The sequence below is a fragment of the Saccopteryx bilineata genome, chromosome 1 (genome assembly GCF_036850765.1).
Source record: "Saccopteryx bilineata isolate mSacBil1 chromosome 1, mSacBil1_pri_phased_curated, whole genome shotgun sequence".
Lineage (NCBI taxonomy): Eukaryota > Metazoa > Chordata > Mammalia > Chiroptera > Emballonuridae > Saccopteryx > Saccopteryx bilineata.
In genome coordinates this window covers 298,393,172-298,413,866 of record NC_089490.1, presented here as the reverse complement: position 1 = coordinate 298,413,866, position 20,695 = coordinate 298,393,172, and the positions used below count along the sequence as shown (strand labels likewise).

General features: G+C 42.3%; 1 protein-coding gene across 1 annotated transcript; it reads left to right on the top strand.

Annotated features, from left to right (window-relative positions):
• The first annotated feature begins 1 nt into the window (after position 1).
• RAD1 (RAD1 checkpoint DNA exonuclease) lies at positions 2-12,432 on the top strand. Its single transcript, XM_066244292.1, has 6 exons — positions 2-157; positions 572-827; positions 1,983-2,091; positions 4,143-4,401; positions 7,734-7,832; positions 8,170-12,432. Exons 2-6 carry the CDS (start codon positions 633-635, stop codon positions 8,351-8,353), a joined length of 846 nt encoding a protein of 281 aa, XP_066100389.1. The 5' UTR covers positions 2-157; positions 572-632; the 3' UTR covers positions 8,354-12,432.
• Positions 12,433-20,695: the final 8,263 nt, after the last annotated feature.

Sequence of the window (20,695 nt, the reverse complement as noted above, 5' to 3'; positions counted from 1 at the left end):
CTCCTGGCTCTGTGGTGACGGTGGCCGAGGTGGCCCGCCGGTCTGAAAAGAGTGGCGGGAGCTGTTCCACCTACTCTCCGTTTGTGCCGGAGCCGCGGCTGGCTTCCCCAGGCACTTGGCTGCGAAGGGCTCCCAGACGTTCCGCCCCCCCGCACAGGTAGGGTTTCCGCGCCGGAGGATCCCAGGACCGGTAAACAGATGTCGGTGACCGGGACTCAAGGTGGATCTTCGGAGGATCCGGGCCCGTCCTCCCCGTCGCCTGTTCTGTTAATAATAGGCACGGTGGGGGCGCCGGGCAGCCAGACAGACTCTGGGATGTGGCCCCAAGGGTGACCGGGCGAAACTGACCCCCAAGGCGCACCACCTTACTGGTCCTCCGTTTCCATGGTTGACAGATTTTCATGTATTGCTGTTCTCCAACTGAAGGCGAGGAACCCGTCAGCCATGCCCCCAGCCCCAGAGACCGTGGGTGGCAACGCTGGGACGGGCCCCAGGCGGCCAGGCCCGGGCGCAGGCCGAGGTCGCGGCCCCGCCGGCGGGGGGGTGGCGTCTCACTGTCGGGTCTTCGCAGGTGTTTGGTCCGCGGGAGGGGGCTGGCGCTGGGAGCACCCTCGGGCCGCCGCGCGTGGACCATGCCGCTCATACACCAGCCGGCCCCGGACGAGAGTGACTACAGCTTGGTGGCCAGCCTCGACAACGTCAGGAATCTCTCCACCGTCCTGAAGGCTATTCACTTCCAAGAACATGCCACGTGTTTCGCCAGTAAAAATGGAATCAAGGTTACAGTGGAAAATGCCAAGTGTGTGCAAGCAAATGCTTTTATTCAGGTGCGTGAGTGACACCTCTAAACCGGTGACATGTCATATTCCTCACCCAGCTGAATGAATTCCGAAGGTCTTAAGAGACGTTTAATTTCGAAAACAATAGGTCATTTGATTTTTTTTTTTTTTCTCTCCTGGTAACATTCTTTTCCCATGTGGTTTTATGGAGATAATAGTTAAAAGTAACAATGTCTAAGATTTACTAAGAATCCAGGCACTCTTTTTTTTTTTTTTTTTTAATATTTTATTTATTGATTTTTTTAGAGAGAGAGGAGTGAGAGAGAGAGACAGAGAAAGAGAGAAGGGGGAGGAGCAGGAAGCATCAACTCCCATATGTGCCTTGACCAGGCAAGCCCAAGGTTTCGAACCGGCGACCTCAGTGTTCCAGGTCGACGCTTTATCCCACTGCGCCACCACAGGTCAGGCCCAGGCACTCTTAATAATAACAAAGCCTACCTCATAGTAGTCCTATGAAGAAAGCCCTGTTGTTATTCCCATTTTACATATGTGAAAACTGAGGCACGGTTTAAGTAATTGGCCAGCGCCCCCCCCCTTTGCAAGTGGCTGAGCTAGGATGAGAACCCAGAACATTTGTTTTAAGAGTATATATGCTCTTTACCACTACCTCCCATATTAAATTTTTTTCCTTTTATTGATTATTTTCAGTTTGTTCTTACAAAGTCATATCTGTATGGTTCAAATTTCAGATCTAATTTAGCATGTTTCTGAACACCTAAATGCACAGTATGACCTCAGGAATACTTAAGACATGGTTTCTATCCTTAAGAGAAATTGAAAGCCATCACTCATGTATTATCAAATTGTTTGGCTATTTTCCAAATGACTTTAGCTGTACTTACATGTCCAAAAAAGATGGAAGAATCACATGGGGATAGTTTAGATCCAAGAAACTAGATGAAGTGCCCTCACAAAGTTTTGCATGGGACCTGAATCCATGTCACACCTTTAACTGTTGAGCATTATTCAAATGGATGATAGTTGAAAAAGTTTTAAGATGTGTTGATTGATAATCTGAAGTGGTTTTCATGGTGTTAGCATAATACTGTTTTTTTTTTTAAACATCAAAAGAAATCTAGAACCTTATATGTGAGGCCTCATTCTTTAATATACTTACTTTTTTATGTTTCCTTTTTTTTATAGGTGGGAATATTTCAAGAGTTTAAAGTTCAAGAAGAGCCTGTTACTTTTCGAATTAACTTAACTGTCCTTTTAGACTGTTTATCTATTTTTGGATCAAGTCCTATGCCAGGTGAACTCTTTTATTACTGTTATAACAAATGAAAGCATTATACAGAATGGTCAGAAAAATACAGGAAAAGCTACTAGAATATTAGTAATATAAACATTTTTTTTTCTTTTTTTTTCCAAGCAAGAGGAGGGGAGATAGACATAGACTCCCGCATGCACCCCAACCGGGATCCACCTGGCAACCCCTGTCTGGGGCCAATGCTCTTGCCCATCTAGGGCCATGCTCACAACTGAGCTATTTTTAAGAGCCTGAGGAGGAGGCTTTATGGAGCCATCCTCCATGCCCGGGCCTATGCCCTAGAACCAATCAAGCCATGGCTGCGGGAGGGGGAGAGAGAAAAAGAAAAAAGGAGGAGGAGTGGAGAAGCAGATGGTTTGCTTCTCGTGTGTGCCCTGACCAGAATCAAACCCAGGACATCCACATGCCTGCCTGACACTCTACCACTGAGCTAACCAGCCAGAGCAAATGAACATTTCTTTAGAAAGTGAATTGCCAATTCTTCTTTTAGTGGTCATAATCATGAATTCTGATTTTTTACATTACTAATAGCAAGTGTACTTATGTTTCTTTTTATATTTGCACAAGTATTTACATTCATCTTTTTTAATAAACTTACAAAGCTTATAAATTTGAACTGACCAAAAGAAGAATTTGAACATGTCTTAAATATCATTAACATTGTAAAATATGTTTTCATTGCTTCTTTTCCCTAACTTGTCCAGATTTACAGTTAGTGGTAGAGAAAAACAGAAATCAATTCTTCTCCCAGTGAACTGCATTCAAATTATTTTCTTTTTTTTTCCTATTAACTCCTGTTTATAAATTATATCTATTTTCTTAAATGTTTTTCTTTAAAATATTTGTATATTTTATTTGTTCAGGGATTTTTTAGGAATAAGGAATTCAGTTGCTATGGATATAAAACTACGAGGAATCCTCAGAAGAATGATTTTATTTCATAGGAAAGGCATCTAAGATTAGCTAGGGAAAAATTCAGTTCTGGTTCTTTAGAAAATGTATTTTATTTTATTTATTTATGTGTGTGTGTGTGTGTGTGTGACAGAGATAGAGAGAGGCAGAGAAAGGGACAGACAGTAAGGGAGAGAGATGAGAAATATCAATTCTTCGTTGTGGTTCCTTAGTTGTCCACTGATTGCTTTCTCATCTGTGCCTTGACGGGGGGACTACAACAGACCGAGTGACCCCTTGCTCGAGCCAGCGACCGTGGGCTCAAGCTGGTGAGCCTTGCTCAAACCAGATGAGCCCACGCTCAAGCTGGCGACGTCTGGGTTTCAAACCTGGGTCCTCCGCATCCCAATCCGAAGCTCTATCCACTGCACCACCACCTGTTCAAGCTAGAAAATATATTTTAATTGTATACTGACAGTTCATAAAAGCATCTGCCGTCCCCCTTCCTCTCTGTGGCTCTCCATCCCTCAGGAAGGGAGAGGAGCTAGAATGTCCTGCCGTATTCCTCTTCCTGTCTAGTGGTTTGCAGTGTTATAACCCTAACCACTATTAACCATCCTCTCCTTTTCTCCCAATTTGATCTTAAATTTGGGGGAAATGTAAACAATGTCTTCTAACAGAAAAGACTAGAAGGATCCTTATCATAGTGCATATGTTGACATTACAGTACAGACACTATCAAAGCAGTCCACTGTTGCACAGACGGGACTTCAGGAAATCGCGTAGCCTGTTCTGCGGCAATTCTATGACTTGTAGCCTCAGACCTTGGAGACTCTCCATCCTGAAGTTGTGTGTACATATAATCAGTAGGTATTTCTCAAGTGTTGTGGAAAGCTAGAAAATGATTTCAGAGTTACATTACTTTTTGTTCTGGTTTCCAATTTTCTTGCAATTATTTTGGGAATTGTCTACATATACTGTCATCAGAGAACATGTGGCCCTTTCTTACAGAGAGAAACAAACATGTATGATAGAAATTGGGCAGAATAAATTATTCTTGAGGGGGTTTATGAATCATTTGAGGAGAAACCGAACCCAGAGCTATACAGCTAAACCCAAAGTATGATTTATTTCCATTGCAGGGAATTTAACTGCGCTTCGAATGTGTTACCAAGGTTATGGTCACCCTTTGATGCTATTTCTGGAAGAAGGAGGAGTGGTGACAGTCTGTAAAATCAATACTCAGGAGCCTGAGGAAACTCTGGATTTTGATTTCTGCAGCACCAATGTTATTAATAAAATTATCCTGCAGTCAGAGGGGCTCCGGGAAGCATTTTCCGAACTGGATATGACAAGTGACGTCCTCCAGATCACCATGTCTCCTGACAAGCCTTATTTCAGGTACTCGAAGGCAGTGCTCTTGCAATTCAAGTTGTTTACTCCATCTCCCTAATTACACATTTACAAGGATGCAGGACTTACAGTATTATCCAGGTCCCTAGGATTTTCAGAACTTGGGAAAGCTCTTATCCTGACCTCATACTTTTCTTGATCAGGACACTTAACGACCCTGGAAGATTAATTTCCTAGTTCATAGCTTCATTGATTTTATTATTTTTTTATTGAGTTTAGAGAGACAACAATTTATCGTTCCACTGATTTATGCATTCATGGGTTGATTCTCATATGTGCCCTGACTGAGAATTGAACCCACAGCCTTGGTATATTGGGATGATGCTCTAACCAGCTGAGCTGCCCAGCCAGGGCTAGTTCATAACTTCATAGTTAGGTAGTGTTAGTGTCTAGATGAGGAGTTCAGTCCCCTATTTGATAAACTAGTGGTCTTTTTATTGTTGTACTACTTAAACTGTTGTAGATCCAGTTAACATCATGAGGGAAACTGGGCTTAATCTTTTAGAAAAGGTGTTTGTATTATACGGTATCTCTTTCCTTTCAAGTCAGTACAAGACACAAAAGGAAGCAGATGTTTTCTATACCTGGTTCATTCACTGAGTATCCATAGATCACCTACTGTGTGCCCATCTACTTTATTAAGCACTACAAAAAGTGCTTAAAATCAAGGTGAAGAGGAAATATGTGAAACTGCATGGCTTTAAGTACCAAAATAATACACATAGCCTCTTAGGGAACCAGTGCAAGAATACTTGGAAAGGGTTGGTGGATGTGAGCTTCCCAAGGGAGGGCAATTTCAGCAGAAATACAAGATCAAAAACTATCAAGCTGTTCCCAATATTTTGATACAAAAAATTATGAGATGACAAGCCTCTTTTTGAAATTAGAATCAATTTAGAGAAAGGATTTAAATATTTCTTCTCTTTTGAAGCATTTCAGAATATTAATGAATAAAAGGTTTTTTAATATCAGGTCTACTGGAAAGTTCTGTTCGTTTCTATCACAACAAGTTTCAACATGTAAGCACATATTTATTTGGCGCATGTGTGCCTCTCTATTTTTATCAGTTAATGTATACATATTGACATAGCAAATTAACTAAAACAAAGTTGATTCACGTTAGTCTTATGTGTGAAGCGATAATGTACCCATGGCTACTGATAAAGTTCATTTACGCCACTGTATTGTATACGAATTTCAACAAGGAAGAAATGCTACAGAAGCATGTAAAAATGTATTGAAAGTGTTTGGTGAAGGTACAGTTTCTGATAGGACATGCAGAAGATGGTTCGAAAAATTCAAAACAGGTGATTTGGACCTTTCTGATAAGCCACGTTCTGGGCGACTATCTTTGATCGATGACGATGTTGTTAAGACCATGTTGGAGCAAGATCCTTTTCTGACACATCGGAGATCACAGAAAGGCTTAATTCAGCTAAGCAAAGCATTTTGGACCATATTCGGAAGATAGGATTGGTGTGAAAATATTCAAGATGGGTGCCACATGAATTAAGTCAGAAGAATTTGGATGATTGAGTCGTCATATGCACATCTCTGCTTGCTCGGAACAAAATCGAGCCCTTCTTGAACTGGATGAGAACTGGGGATGATTACCTACGAAAACATCGTAAGGAAAAGGGCATATTGTGAACCTGGAAAACCTAGCCCTTCCACCTCTAAACCAGATTTGACTCTGAATAAGAGAATGTTGTGTATATGGTGGGACATTCAAGGACCAATACATTAGGAGCTTTTAAAACCGAACGATGGCCCTGGCCGGTTGGCTCTGGTAGAGCGTCGGCCTGGCGTGCAGGAGTCTCAGGTTCGATTCCCGGCCAGGGCACACAGGAGAAGCGCCCATCTGCTTCTCCACCCCTCCCCCTCTCCTTCCTCTCTGTCTTTCTCCCCCTCCCGCAGCCAAGGCTCCATGGCCTCTGCCTCGGGCGCTAGAATGGCTCTGGTTGCAACAGAGCAACGCCCCAGTTGGGCAGAGCATTGCCCCTGGTGGACATGCCGAGTGGATCCCAGTCAGGCGCATGTGGGAGTCTGTCTGACTGCCTCCCCATTTCCAACTTCAGAAAAATACAAAAAATAAATAATAATAATAATAATTTTTATGTTGATTAAAAAAGAAAACCCTGAACGAAAAGCTCAATTCGGAGAAGTATTGTCAGCAACTGGATAATTTAAAGACAGCAGTCCAAGAAAAGAGGCCGGTGATGTTCAATAGGAAGAACATCATCATACTGCATCATGATAATGCCAGGCCACATGCTGCTTTGGGGACTTGTTAAAAAATTGCAGAACTAGGCTGGGAAATTCTGTCGCATCCACCATATTCCCCGGACTTAGCACCTTTTAACTATCACTTGTTTTTGTCCTTACAAAATTTTTTGAAGGGCAAAAAATTCAAAAATGAAGATACCAAACAAGCACTAGTTCAGTTTTTCGCATCAAAAGATAAAACATTTTTCAAAAATGGGATATACAAATTGCCCTCACGCTGGCAAGAAATCATTAATAATAATGGCAATTATATTATTTAATAAAGTTTATTGACGGTAAGAAAAATTTGTATTTTGTTTTATTCCAAAAACGGACAGAACTTTCAGGTAGACCGGATAGTTAAGTGAGAAGAACAGAAGGCCTTTCTCATGGCATTAGGCAGTAAAAATTTGGCTCAAGGTCTGTTAAAATGCTAGCCAAAATAGCAATCAGTAGAACCCTACTTAAACAGTGATAGAAATGAAAAAATTCCAGGCGCTTAAACAGTATTTTAGAGGCTCCCACCTCAGTGATCTGCTGGATAACTGGATGCTTCATGGATACCCTGCCCCTCCTCTGTGGGAAATGACTTGGTGGTGGAGAATGGGGAGTTGCAATTTGTTTCTGGATATGTTAAACTTGAGGTGCCTGTGACAACAGAAAATAGATGGATATATAGATACAGGGCTCGGCAGAAAGTCTAGGCAGGAACTTTCAATTTGGGAACCATCATCATAGCTGGGCAGGAATGAGATGCCTCAAAGGCAACAGTTGCATTAGAAGAGAGGAAAGATGGAGGTCAGTATCAGATGGGATTAAATTAATGAAATTGAGGCAAACACATGGGTTCCTTTTGGGACTGGCATTTCTCAAAGCTGTTTATTGGTTGCTAGTTCCGGACATCCTGTGGGGTTCTTTATTATGGTGATCATTATAGTGTACAGTCAACATTTGTTTACCTGTTTCACCCACTAGAATGCATTTCTTAAGGAAGTATTTATTTGGATTCCAATGTTGGACTAATGAATAAATGACTTCCTCATTTTCTACTATAGGTTATCTACGTTTGGGAATGCAGGAAGCTCCCACCTTGACTATCCCAAAGATTCTGATTTGATGGAATCATTTAATTGTAATCAGACCCAAGTCAACAGGTCAGTTCTTAATATAGAAGTTACCATTGGTGGTGAAGGTGAGATTAAATACCAAATTTCTATTCAATAAAATTTTTAAACTTTCAATCTGTTGATAAAACTGTAGCAATTTTTTTTTTTTAAATTAACAGTAGAGTGCTGGGTTTACTTGGGAATTTGGGGTTATAGTAGATGATTTTTTTTAATCAAGAGAAAATATTAACAAATTGAACAAGGATTAGATTTTATTCTTATATTTGCTATTTGGTGGTTCTTGCTAATTTTTGTTCTTTTCTTGGAGTTATGAGCACTGCTTTCACTGTGTCCAAATAACAGCTTTTTATTTACTCTTTCACAGATACAAGATTTCTTTACTGAAACCCTCTACAAAGGCATTAGTCCTGTCTTGTAAGGTATCTATTCGGACAGATAACCGAGGATTCCTGTCATTGCAGTATATGATTAGAAATGAAGATGGACAGATATGTTTTGTGGAGTACTACTGCTGCCCTGATGAAGAAGCTCCTGAATCTGAATCTTAGTATGACAGTACACTGCAGCATTTATGTATACATTCCTGATAGGTCATGTTCCCGTTCACGATTTCCTATCGGATCTCCCCAAGGGGAGAAGCACAGAGGAGATGGGAGCAAGAGCCCTGTCCCTTACAGTTACTGTGTCTTTTATAAGTAAATATTTTCATGTAGTCACAGATTATCTAATATTGGACTATCCTATGGTTCTGTCTTTTGAACTCATGGGAGTTATGAGCCAAGATGCATTCTGTTTAGGACATTTCAGAAGTCTGAATATTTTAGTTTGATGGAGCCATATATGAAATGCCCTTATATTTATTTACTGTTAGGGGAAAAAAGGCATATGGGCATTGCTTAGTTTGAATTCTAGGGACTAAAAGTTTTTTTAAATTTTATTGAATTTACTGGGGTGACACTGGTCAGTAAAATTAGACAGGTTTCAGGTGTACAGTTCTGTAATACATCATCTGTATATGGCATTGTGTACTTACCACCCAAGTGGAGAATATATATCTTAAAGCAGTGATCCTTCAAGTATTGTGTCCGGCCAGCATCATCAGCATCACCTAGAAACTTGTCAGAAACTCTGTGAGTAAACCAGCAATTTCAAGTTTACAAGCGCACCCCCTCTCCGGAAATTCTGATGTATGCTAAAGTTTAAGAACCACTGTGTTAAAGGATACTTTTTTAAAAAATAGCATTTAATTGCATTGAAGTGACTGCTGCTATGAGATTTTTTTAATGCGATTTCTTCATAAACCTTTTTAAGCTTTGACATCACCAAACAAGTCTGAATAATTATATGATTCATTTTTAAAGAATTCATTTTGAAGAAATCTATGAACAAAATATAAAAGTGGTTAGGTATAGATTTTCTTGACCTCAAAACTGTTCAGTGTAGTGAGTACTGCAGTAAGTACTTACTAGATAACTTTTATTTCCCTATAAGAGTTTCCACCAAACAGGTATAGAAAACCAGTTATTAAGTGATTTTGCATTTCTTGGGTAATTTGCCATGAAATAATTTTGTGACATGTATAGATAATTAATAATATAATACTAAGATGATTTGACCGGTTTTCTAGTAGTCAAAATATATATCTAAAATAAAGTTTCTGTACCAGGTGATAACAGCTCATTGTCTCCAGGTGGGAATGCACCATTGGCCTTTGGGTGAGACACTTCTTCATGGGAAAAAACTCATCCCTTTGCACAATTCATCTAGCCTCCCTGGCCTTACCTACTAAGGCCATTGTGATCACCCTTTCCCCAAATAAAAGTGGCCCCTACTACTACTGATCGGTGATAAGCCTTAAATGATATTCACCACAATCTGAGGGTATATTTCAGACATCTTTAATAGTCCGCATAGCATTCCAGGAGGCCGGTGTAGAGGGTATTGGAGCAAAGCACATCAGAGAATTGCTCCCCGGCGCACGCACAGTTCTGTGTAGAGCCCAAGGTAAGCACCCGATAACTAATAAGTCTCCCAAGCAAGCTCAGGATGCCTAACTGGTACAAAGAAGTTGCAGTTTTATAAAGTGTAGTATATGTTTAAGAAGGAAATGAGCCTGACCAGGTGGTGGTACAGTGGATAGAGCATCAGCCTGGGACCTGGAGGACCCAGGTTCGAAACCCCAAGGTCGCCGGTTTGAGCATGGGGTCACCAACTTGAGCATGGGGTTATAGTATAGACACGACCCCATGGTCGCTAGCTTGAAGCCCAAGGTTGCTGCTGGCTTGAGCAAGGGGTCACTGGCTCAGCTGGAGCTCCCCCATCCTCCCAACAAGGCACATATTAAGAAAGCAGTCAATGAACAACTAAGGTGCCGCAACTATGAGTTGATGTGTCTCATCTCTCTCCCTTCCTGTCTGTCTCTCACTAAGAAAAGAAAGAAAAAAAGAATAAATCTATTAAATGTTTAAATATTTTTTGTTTAAACAGCAAGAACAGAACATAGTTGTAAAAATATTTAGTCAATCAACACTTCAAGGACTACAACTTCCTGTAAGTTGAAAATAGCAGAGTTATTTTTGTTTTTTGCTCCCTGGTATGTCCGGTAACTAGAACAGGGCCTAGCACGTAACAGGCATTCAATAAACACTAGATGAAAGAATGTCCATTTTCAGATTATTGCTTCACGTCTTATTAGTTGTTACTTAGCTCCATTTATTTAGCTCTTAATCTATTTTGATATATTTGTTAAAAGTTGAACCCATGAAAAATTTAAAATTGAAATTGATTTAATAAAAAAAGATTGACATTTTGCACATTTAAGATCATCACTTTGGCTGCATTTATCTTTAGGTGTTTAGAATTCAGAAACGAATAAATTTAAATCTTGTAAAATCACTGTAACATTGCACTACTGATATGATAAGAATTTTCTATTTAAGTGTGTTCTATTTGACCCAGGGATTGACTAGTTTAACTCTGTTCTGGTTCCTTGACTGACCACTAGGGTGGGTGCTTCCTCAGGCAGAGTAGGACGCTCTGGTGATACAAATTCATGCCCAATATAGTATAATCTTATTTTTAAAACATTTACTTTTGCCTTTTTGAAATTTATTTCATTTCTCTTTCAGTGGAATTATGATTACCATGAATGAGTCGGTCATTTTTTTCCATTTTTATTAATTTGTTTATTCCCAATTTGATGATGTGCTTCCACCCAGAATTGATCAAGTGATTCCCAGTACTAAAAATCGTTTATTAAATTTTATTTTTAATAATAAAAATAAGTGCCTGACTTGTGGTGGCGCAGTGGAATAAAGTATCAACCTGGAACACTGAGGTTGCTGGTTCGAAACCCTGGGCTTGCCCAGTCAAGGCACATATGGGAGTTGATGCTTCCTGCTCCTCCCCCTTCTCTGTCTGTCTGTCTGTCTCTCTCTCTCTCTTTCTCCCCTCTCTGAAAATTGAATAAAGTTTTTAAAATGCCAAAATAATAATAATAATAATAAGCCTTGTAACACAGTCATTCGGACTCTGTTGCCGTCAGGTGGTCCTGGCAGGAGTTAGTTACAGCGTGCTCTGCTCACCTCCGCTCCGCCTGTCCCTTGTCCCTTGTCCCCTACTGGGTCCTGAGACCCTGGGGAGACTGCGTTGTGACTTTCCTTTCCAAGGATGAATGAGACAGTGCTTTCACACATGTCAGGTCACAGGCACCCCCAGCAGCATTGCTGCTCTGCCATGGACATCCTGCTCTACCCAGAAGTGCCACCGGCAGCTGGTCGGTACTTCTGTATCCACATCTTAGTCACTGCCAGAGGTTTTGATAATTAGCAGAGCAAATGTTTGAAGTAGGTTTTCTTTTTGAAATTAACAGTAGATGGTAGTAGTGGATCTAATTCTTAAAACTAGTGGTATTCCGGAAATGTGAACCTACCGAATTAGTTCAGAGTAGTTCCCCATCCTTGCATGGCAAGGGGGTGAATGTAGGGAGGCCTGCAGCCTGAGACTTGACCCCTGCATGGTCTTGCTTCCTACCCCTTTGTCCAAGGATTTCTGGTTGCTCCCTGTTGACTGGATAGGACAATCCCATTTCTGGAATGTTAGCAAGTTCACCTTAAATCAGGGATCCCCAAACTACCGCATGCGGCCCCCTGAGGCCATTTATCCGACCCCCGCCACACTCCTGGAAGGGGCACCTCTTTCATTGGTGATCAGTGAGAGCAAAGCGTAGTGTCACTCACATATAGTACTACTTCCGGTGACACGGGAGGCACGCGTCCCGGCTAGCAGTGACAATATGGAACTGGACATTGACAATCTCATTAGCCAAAAGCAGGCCCAGAGTTCCCATTGAAATACTGGGCAGTTTATTGATTTAAATTTACTTGTTCTTTATTTTAAATATTGTATTTGTTCCCATTTTGTTTTTTTACTTTAAAATAAGATATATGCAATGTACATAGGGATTTGTTCATAGTTTTTTTTATAGTCCGGCCCTCCAGCGGTCTGAGGGACAGTGAACTGGTCCCCTGTGTGAAAAGTTTGGGGACCCCTGCCTTAAATGGATCTTTCCTGGAAAGTAGTGAGTGAGCTAAGGCACAGAGAATTGGGCCTTCACCACACATACAGAACAGGCCACATAAGTTTGCAAATGTTTGCTGATAAATGTTTATTAAAACCTGTATGTGGAACAGTTTGTTCTGGTCTTGGTTTTTCTTCCTCCCTCACCCCTCTAAATTGACACCAAGACTAGGAAACAAGCTAACCCTCATCCACCGTGAGAATTTCAGTGCCTGTTAACTAATTTAAAATGATGTCAGAGTTGTGCATGAGCATATTGGCTCAGATCTTTGATTGGGTTGGGTTATTCCAATTGCTAGTTCCACTTGAATGGATTTGGAAAATAACTTGGTTCTCATCTACAGTTTTCCAAGTGAGTGAAACTTTATATTAGGTTGTATTGTGCTGAGCATTCTAACATGGTTTTTTAAAACTTGGGGATTTCACAAAACAGTAAAATTTTACAACTTTTGGAACTAACAGGTACCACCTTATCTGTTAGGTCTGAGGATATTAAAACTATACCATTATCACCACCATTTCACAAAACATTTTAACATCAGAGTCTCAAAATAAACAGCAACTAGCTGACAGTAAAAAAAAAACAAAAAAAACTAGAAATATTACAAACAAAATTCAGATGCAAGAACAGGGTTAAACCATAAAACTTTTACATGTTAAACTTGATGCTATTTTATTGATACAGGCTAGAGATCTATAGACTTTGGGGTCTTACAAAAATTTTTAAAATTTTCAGTGCCACCCAAAACGGAGTCTGAATGGCCATTTCTTTTCTGGTATTTTGTTTTTATTGCAGTCATTGCTGAAAATTTATTTTCACCTGGATACATGAAAATGGAAACAACTCTTCTAAGGCTACTTGAGTCAATTCTGAATGTTGTGGCTAGGAACAGCAGTCCCATCTCCAGACAGGGCTAAAATCAGCAGTGACATACCTGGTGATGAGTTAGCAAGCACTGCAGAGAAGGCCAGTGGAATACTACCTTCAGCCAGGGCTGCAACCCGAGACCTTGGTCCTGAGTGCCAAGCCAAAAGCATTCTGGGAGTTCGCTAGGAGAGCACAGCTGACAGGAGCGAGCGAGCCATTGGATTAATTAGCACATTGTACTTCGGCCACAGCAGAACACTGCTCTGTACTATACCTTGAGCACTCACTGATAATTAGGTTTTACAGACTGAACAAATGACAAATTTCTTGAATGCAGTACCAAAATGTGGCTCAATAAGCGCTGAGTGAAAGAAATGGACACTTGGATCCCCAGTCTTTGAGCTCTGGTAAATCCACCCAGGTAACTGAGAAAGGATGGAAAAATAAAAGTTTTTTACAGTGTAAACTCAAATGAATCTGATTTCTCTTTTGTCCCTGAATACACACAAAAAGGTAAAGAATTTAATTTAAGATTGCCAACTTCTTTTTCTAGAAAAACACACATGTTCAGGGGCTAAGGGTGTTTTTGTTTGTTTAGTCTTTTTTTTTTTAAAACAACCTCAGTGAGCATTCCTTTCCTAAAATAGGCTTTTTAACCCAATTTCGTGGGGGCAGCAGATGGGATGGAGTCACCTGTGATTCAGGGTGTCTGCTTTGTAATTATCGGGCTGACCTTGACAAGTCAATCTCCCCTGCCCCTAGCCTCTTCATTTTTAAGAATCAAAAAGCCCTTTCTGACTGACATTGTGTGACTTTAGTAAATCAGATCAGGGCAGATATTTAAGATGAATGAAACAAAGCTGTTTTGCTGACCTCAAACAAATTTTGACTAAAAATACTTCCAAATAGTATATTCAAATATTCACCAATAAGTTCCTTAGGTACTGTAGAACTTCTAAAAGAGCTGAAACGAATGAAAAAGAGTGAGAAAAGAGGAAATGGAGTCCCAGCAATAACTGATCTAAACAAAGCATGTGTCTAAAAAAGATTTAATTCCCCCAAATTACAGGTCAGGATCCTGGTTTCTAGCAGCTCTTGGTTATTTCACCTGAAATACTGCTGCTAAGTGGACCTTTAATTTTCCTGGAGTCCTTAGTTCTGCTTTTTATCTCCTGCTGCTATTCAGTGTTGGTAAATATTATTTCGTGGTCCAGAATATTTGTTGCCAACAGGTTGGCTCTATTGTCAGCTACCTTGTTCAGAGGTTTTTCTCTTCACTGGTAACAGAAAGCCTGGAGAAAAGAGAAGACCATTCGTGCACTTTTCTTGGTTCTGTCCTTCGCTTCCTCCTTCCAGCCCCAAATCCCCACCTTACAGAGCTAGCGGTGACTATTACATGATGTGACTGTTCCCCTAACTACCGCCTCTTCTACAGTCCTCCAAACATGGCACCAGAGTCCAAGGTTTCTCCCCAGAGCAGGGCACTCTTTCCTTGATTCAGACAGCAAGCCAAGGATATCTAAGATACCCAGGTTACTTTTAATCACAGCTGGTTTGGAAAAAACCTCTAATTTAGAGCCTTTGATACAGTTCCTGATTTTCAGGTGATTTCTTCTTGTGAGCACATCGATTTAGAGCTCAGAGGCCTTACAAGTGCTGAAAAGAGGATCTGTCTTCCCCGTCTCCAGCCATAAAGATTTCTGTACTCTGATTTCCTAATACTGGGGGCGTTGGACTGGAGTTAGAAGTAATCTGGTCCAGAAATATGGTTCCTATTAAGTGTTCTCCAGTCACCTCCTATTTAGACCTCAAGCCTGTAAAAAAAAAAGTGTGGTTTTCATAGCCCCTGTTGACTGAAAGAAAAAATCTGTTCCACAGAAATATGAGATACCAGATTTTATGAACTTGAGGATTTTTATAGGCAAATCCCACTAAAGACTCTGATTCATTCTCTGTCTCCTACTAAGCTACAGAACCCAACTTGGCGCTTTTCCTTCTCAGTAAACCAAGAGAAAATGTGATTCCAAGTTTGGAGAATGGGCACGAATGAAATCAACTGCCCGGGGGTCTCATAAAATCAGAGGTGGGCAAAGATCTGAGAGTGACCTCAGCAAAGGACAGCAGCTAGAGGTCAGCCTCGGGCCTCCTGCTCTCCCACCACGAGGTGGCAGGATTCCCCTTGCCTGAAATTTTCAGGTTCACAACACCAATTTCCAGTGTGTGTGTGTATATATATGTCTTCTCTGGATACAGGTAATTGTGTCAGACTGTCCTGTTTATGATATGCATGTCTCTAGAGGCTCATGAGCTCTAGCTGACTTCTGAGATGTTTTCAGATCAGCTTGGTGGTAGCTTTTAATTTTCTAGTCCTGTCTTCCTTTGCTTCACACGCCAGGGGTGTAACCAGAAGGTAATCAAGTTAAAGCCTAGGTTTCAGGAAAAATAAAAGTAGCTGCTAATATATTATGTGATTACTGTCAGGTCAGGCACTCTGCAAACCTGGTTTCTGCCACAGGGCCTTTCTCCCTCCCACATCCCTTGGAATCAGCATTCCTGGCAGTGCCCTTTAGGAAATGCTGCCTTGTGTGACAGTCACGGAGCACTTCCCATCTGTCCTGTGCACTGCCCACCATCGTGCCTCATGACCTTCCACCCAGAGTCCTAGCTTGTCCACTTGGACGGACCATTGGAACCGCTCCCTGGTGTCTTCCCCTGCTTTCGTCGATTCCCTCCTTCCTGTCCTCCCTGCGCTGAGACTTCTATGGAACTCACTCGTCACACTCTCCTCCTCTCCTAATGCTTGTCTCTCCCATTCGATTGCTTCCTTAAGAGTAATGGCCATGTTTTACTTCTCTTCATTACCACCTGCAGCTCTAACTGCACCTGGCACAGAGTAGGTGCTTGCCAGATGTTTGTTGGAGGAATGAACGAAGATGAGGAAACAAGGCTCAGAAGGTCAAAGCCACGTAAGGTCACCTAGCCATTCATAACGAGGCTGGGCTCACCCAGGAGGTGCCCTGACGCAGGACAGTGCTCTTTCGCTAGACCTGAATAGCGAGTGCATGGCAGAAGTTCCACTTACCCACACACATACCCTATGGAGGCAATACTAATCAATCACGCTCCACCCAGCCCAGCCTTTTGCTCTGGAACTCAATCAAGCATCACTCCAGGGAACCACTAACAGCATGGGCCCCTAAGATGACGTATATTTGCTCTCCTTGACCTATTCCACTCTACCTCCCATCTAGCCGTGTCCGTGGGGATGGCAGAGGGGCCATGTAGCATGGGCACACGGCTCTGCTATAGACAAGGCACCCTCAGCCTCCTCTTGGTGGTTTAGCAGCCTCTGCTCCGCTTCAGGGAGATCCGAGGTAGGAAGCTCAAGACTCCCAAATTTTTCTCTAGCTGCCCTAGAGCCTCCTGTTATTCCTTGAATCCTGACTTGGCCAAGCTGCCGCCCCTAGGCCTCTGGATGCCAGAGCAGGTTGTGCTTCCCACCTGTTCATACACCAAGTTTGACCCATATCTTCCCTTTAGTTTTGTAGAGGCACTGTGGGAGCATGTACTAATAAATGAAAGAAAAGAATACAAACACAGCAGCCTGGGAAAAATCCAGCTCATGGAGCAAAAATATTTCATCACTAAGGTCTCGTCCAAGACGGGCCTGGCTGACACAAAGCTTAGTGAGCCTTTCCCCTCCTCTCCTTCTGCGTTCTGCAATTATGTCTGGAGACCTTCATCCCGAATCCTCCACTTCCACCCTATTTTTCTTTGGTATTCCCTCTCCAGCCCCTTGGCTCAAAATAGGCTCTTCCATTCTGTCCACACGGCCAAGAGGACAGTAAATCACTAGTAGATTAATGCATGTTGGGGCACTTACCTTCTCTCCAGCCCCTCCTATAAAGAGAAAGGATGGTTTTCATCGCTCCTGTTGACTTTCACAGCTCAAGACCCACCAAAAGTTATGCCAAAATAATCTGGGGGCATGCAGCTGTTTTCGAGATGGCTACCAAGGACAAAGATGAAGTCGATGCTCCATGCTTTCCTATGTTCAATAATTTTGGATGACTATCTCAAGTTGTAAAAATAGCTACTACCTGTGGAGTACTCACTTTATACCAGACGCGGTGCTAAGTGTTTTTGCGAACAATCTCATTTACTCTTTGTTGTGTTTTCATTCTGTAGATACTGAGGCTTAGGATAAACTGCCTCATGACACATAGAAGGGGCACTGTCTGGATTCAAACACAGGTCTGCCTGACTTAAAGTCCACGACCTTGACTATATTCTTCTAACAATTAGAACTGTCCAGTAACGGAAGGGGCCACTTCGGCAGGTAATGAGTGCGTTCCTGATTTAGGAAGGTGTCTAATCAGGAACTGGACAAATAGTCATCTCAAAACTCTGCTCAGCCAGTACAGCGCATGCTAATGTTCGTGATGATATCCAGTTTACCAACTGGCTTCTCATTAGTCATCATTCTCTTCACATCATCGTCATTTCTAATTAGTACTATGCTATGTGCCAGGCATCTTGCTGAGCAGTTTTACTTATATGAACATATTTACCCGCTACAATCCTATGAAGTAGGTATTGTTATTATCCCCATTTTATAATGAGGAAACTGAAAAGTAAAGTGACTTGTCTAACATCACACCGCTAATAAATAACAGAGATGGGGTTAAAACTCAAGCATCTGACTCTAAACCATTTTCTTAATATTACCCTGTACTCTCTTAATATTTGATATATACTTTTAAAAAATGATCTTTTGGGCCCTGGCCGGTTGGCTCAGCGGTAGAGCGTCGGCCTAGCGTGCGGAGGACCCGGGTTCGATTCCCGGCCAGGGCACACAGGAGAAGCGCCCATTTGCTTCTCCACCCCTCCGCCGCACTTTCCTCTCTGTCTCTCTCTTCCCCTTCCGCAGCCAAGGCTCCATTGGAGCAAAGATGGCCCGGGCGCTGGGGATGGCTCTGTGGCCTCTGCCTCAGGCGCTAGATAGAGTGGCTCTGGTCGCAATATGGCGACGCCCAGGATGGGCAGAGCATCGCCCCCTGGTGGGCAGAGCGTCGCCCCATGGTGGGCGTGCCGGGTGGATCCCGGTCGGGCGCATGCGGGAGTCTGTCTGACTGTCTCTCCCTGTTTCCAGCTTCAGAAAAAAAAATGGAAAAAAAAAAAAAAAGAGATCTTTTATCACAGATTAACTACATATTTGTTGCTTTAGAAGGTCCTATAACAGGCCCTGGCCAGTTGGCTCAGCAGTAGAGCATCAACCCAGCATGTGGAAATCCCGGGTTCGATTCCCAGCAAGGGCACACAGCAGAAGAGCCCATCTGCTTCTCCACCCCTCCCCCTCTCCTTCCTCTCTGTCTCTCTCTTCCCTTCTCGCAGCCAAGGCTCCGCTGGAGCAAAGTTGGCACAGGCGCTGAGGATGACTCCAGGGCCTCAGCCTCAAGTGCCAGAATGGCTCCGGTCACAACAGAGCAAGGGCCCCAGATGGGCAGAGCATTGTCACCTATTGGGCATGCCGGGTGGATCCCAGTCGGGTGTATGCAGGAGTCTGTCTGCCTGCCTCCACGTTTCTCACTTCAGAAAATTAAGGAAAAAAAAGATCCTACAACAGAAATATGTAACAGAAATAGAAAGTCCCTCAAAGTTCCATGTCCCAGAGATAATTACTAAGATTTTCAACTACATATTTACATATATTTGTGGGTTATACTGGATATAATGCTCACTAAAATGGTTTTTCTTATTTTTACCCCTAACAATATATCTACAATATTTTTCCTTGGCTCTTCAAAGCTCCACTTCATGCTTTTGCCTGACCTTATCACAAGGTCACACACATGTACCTTACTATACGGACCACAGACATGTACCACCATTTTTACTGGTGGACGTTTACATTCTTTCTACTGTTTTATTACAACTTTAAAAGTAAGATGTGTATGTGTGTACATTTGTGCAAGTATATATTTCAAAAGACATTCCTAGAAATACTGTTTCAGAGTCAAAGGAAACATACATTTAAACATTCTATTAAGTTTTGCCAGAACATCCACCAGAAAGGTAGTCTCCCCAAGCAACCCCTTCAGAGACCGGGAGGGCTGTCTCCCCGTACCCTGACAGAGCTGGGGACGTACTACCTGCACTGCTCACTACCACAACTACGATAGGTTAAAAGCGGCACTTCATGCTTTGAATTTTTAAGTTCTGGTTGAGACTGGACATCGCTAAAGACTCTCTGAGTCTTCTTCCCAGTTCCTCCTTCTTCATACCCTTAGATAATACAAAAACAATAATTACAACAATAACACAAGCTTGCTATGTGCCATACATTAAGTAAATTATTAAGATAGAGTGTTCTTATTTTTTAGATAAAGAAGGACATAGGGAGTCTCACTGTAAGTGGGAAAGTTCAAATTCGAGCCCTGTTTTGATTCCAAATCACCATGGATGTTCCCTCCAAAATAAGCATGCGTTCTCCAAAGTTCTTTCCTAAGCCTTCTCATTTCACATATACATATCCCATGGGTTTCTTAGCCATTCCCTGATTCAGCATCTATCTTCTTGAGCTCCTGGTTCATACAGTCTATTTAACATTACCAAGTGGCTGTATTGTGGGTAATTAACACATTCAAGATGGAAATTATTATCTTCTCGGACCCCATAGAGATCCTCTGAGATGATCTCCTCTAGCCGATACCATCTCACTTCATAGCATCGCCATTCACCCAGCTGCCAAAACCAGCTTTCATGCCTGCCTCCGTCATGCCTCACCTAACTGGTTCCCGGGTCTTGCCCCTACAGACTCCAGATTGTTTCCCAGCCCGTCCCCTCCACATTCCTTCGGATATGGCTTTAGGTAACTAAGGCCCTCAGTCTCTCCCTTGAACTATTGCACCTGCCTCCCGACTGGTCCCCCTACCACTAACATCTCCCCAAGTCCTACCTATCTTTCCCACTGCTGTCAGAGTTGTAAAGCCGGTCACTGATCATGTCACATCCTGCTCTTTGAAAATTGCCTTTTGTCTACTGAAGAAACAGTAAACTCTTTAGCAGGGCACATTAAGCATTCCATAATCTGGTCCCAATTTCTTTCCTAACTCATCATCTCCGGCATGTTTCTACTCATGTGTCTAAAAACTGCAACCACTCAAGGTCATGTGCTTTTCCCCAGAAAGAGCAAGTCTCTCCAGGCACCACTGTGCCTTTGTGCATGCTGCCGAAAGGCCCTCTTCCTCGGGCTTCCTTTCCACCTGTGGATATTCTACCTTTCTTGGAAGGCCAGCACCCTGCCCCCAGTGTACACATAGTTCCCACCCCCTCTTCCAGGCTCACAATTTATTACTCGTCCTCCTTGTTTACATTTCTATTAAAGCTTTACTACAGACTAACCTGTCCTCCGGTCGTGTGCATCTGTTTTCCTGAAAGGACT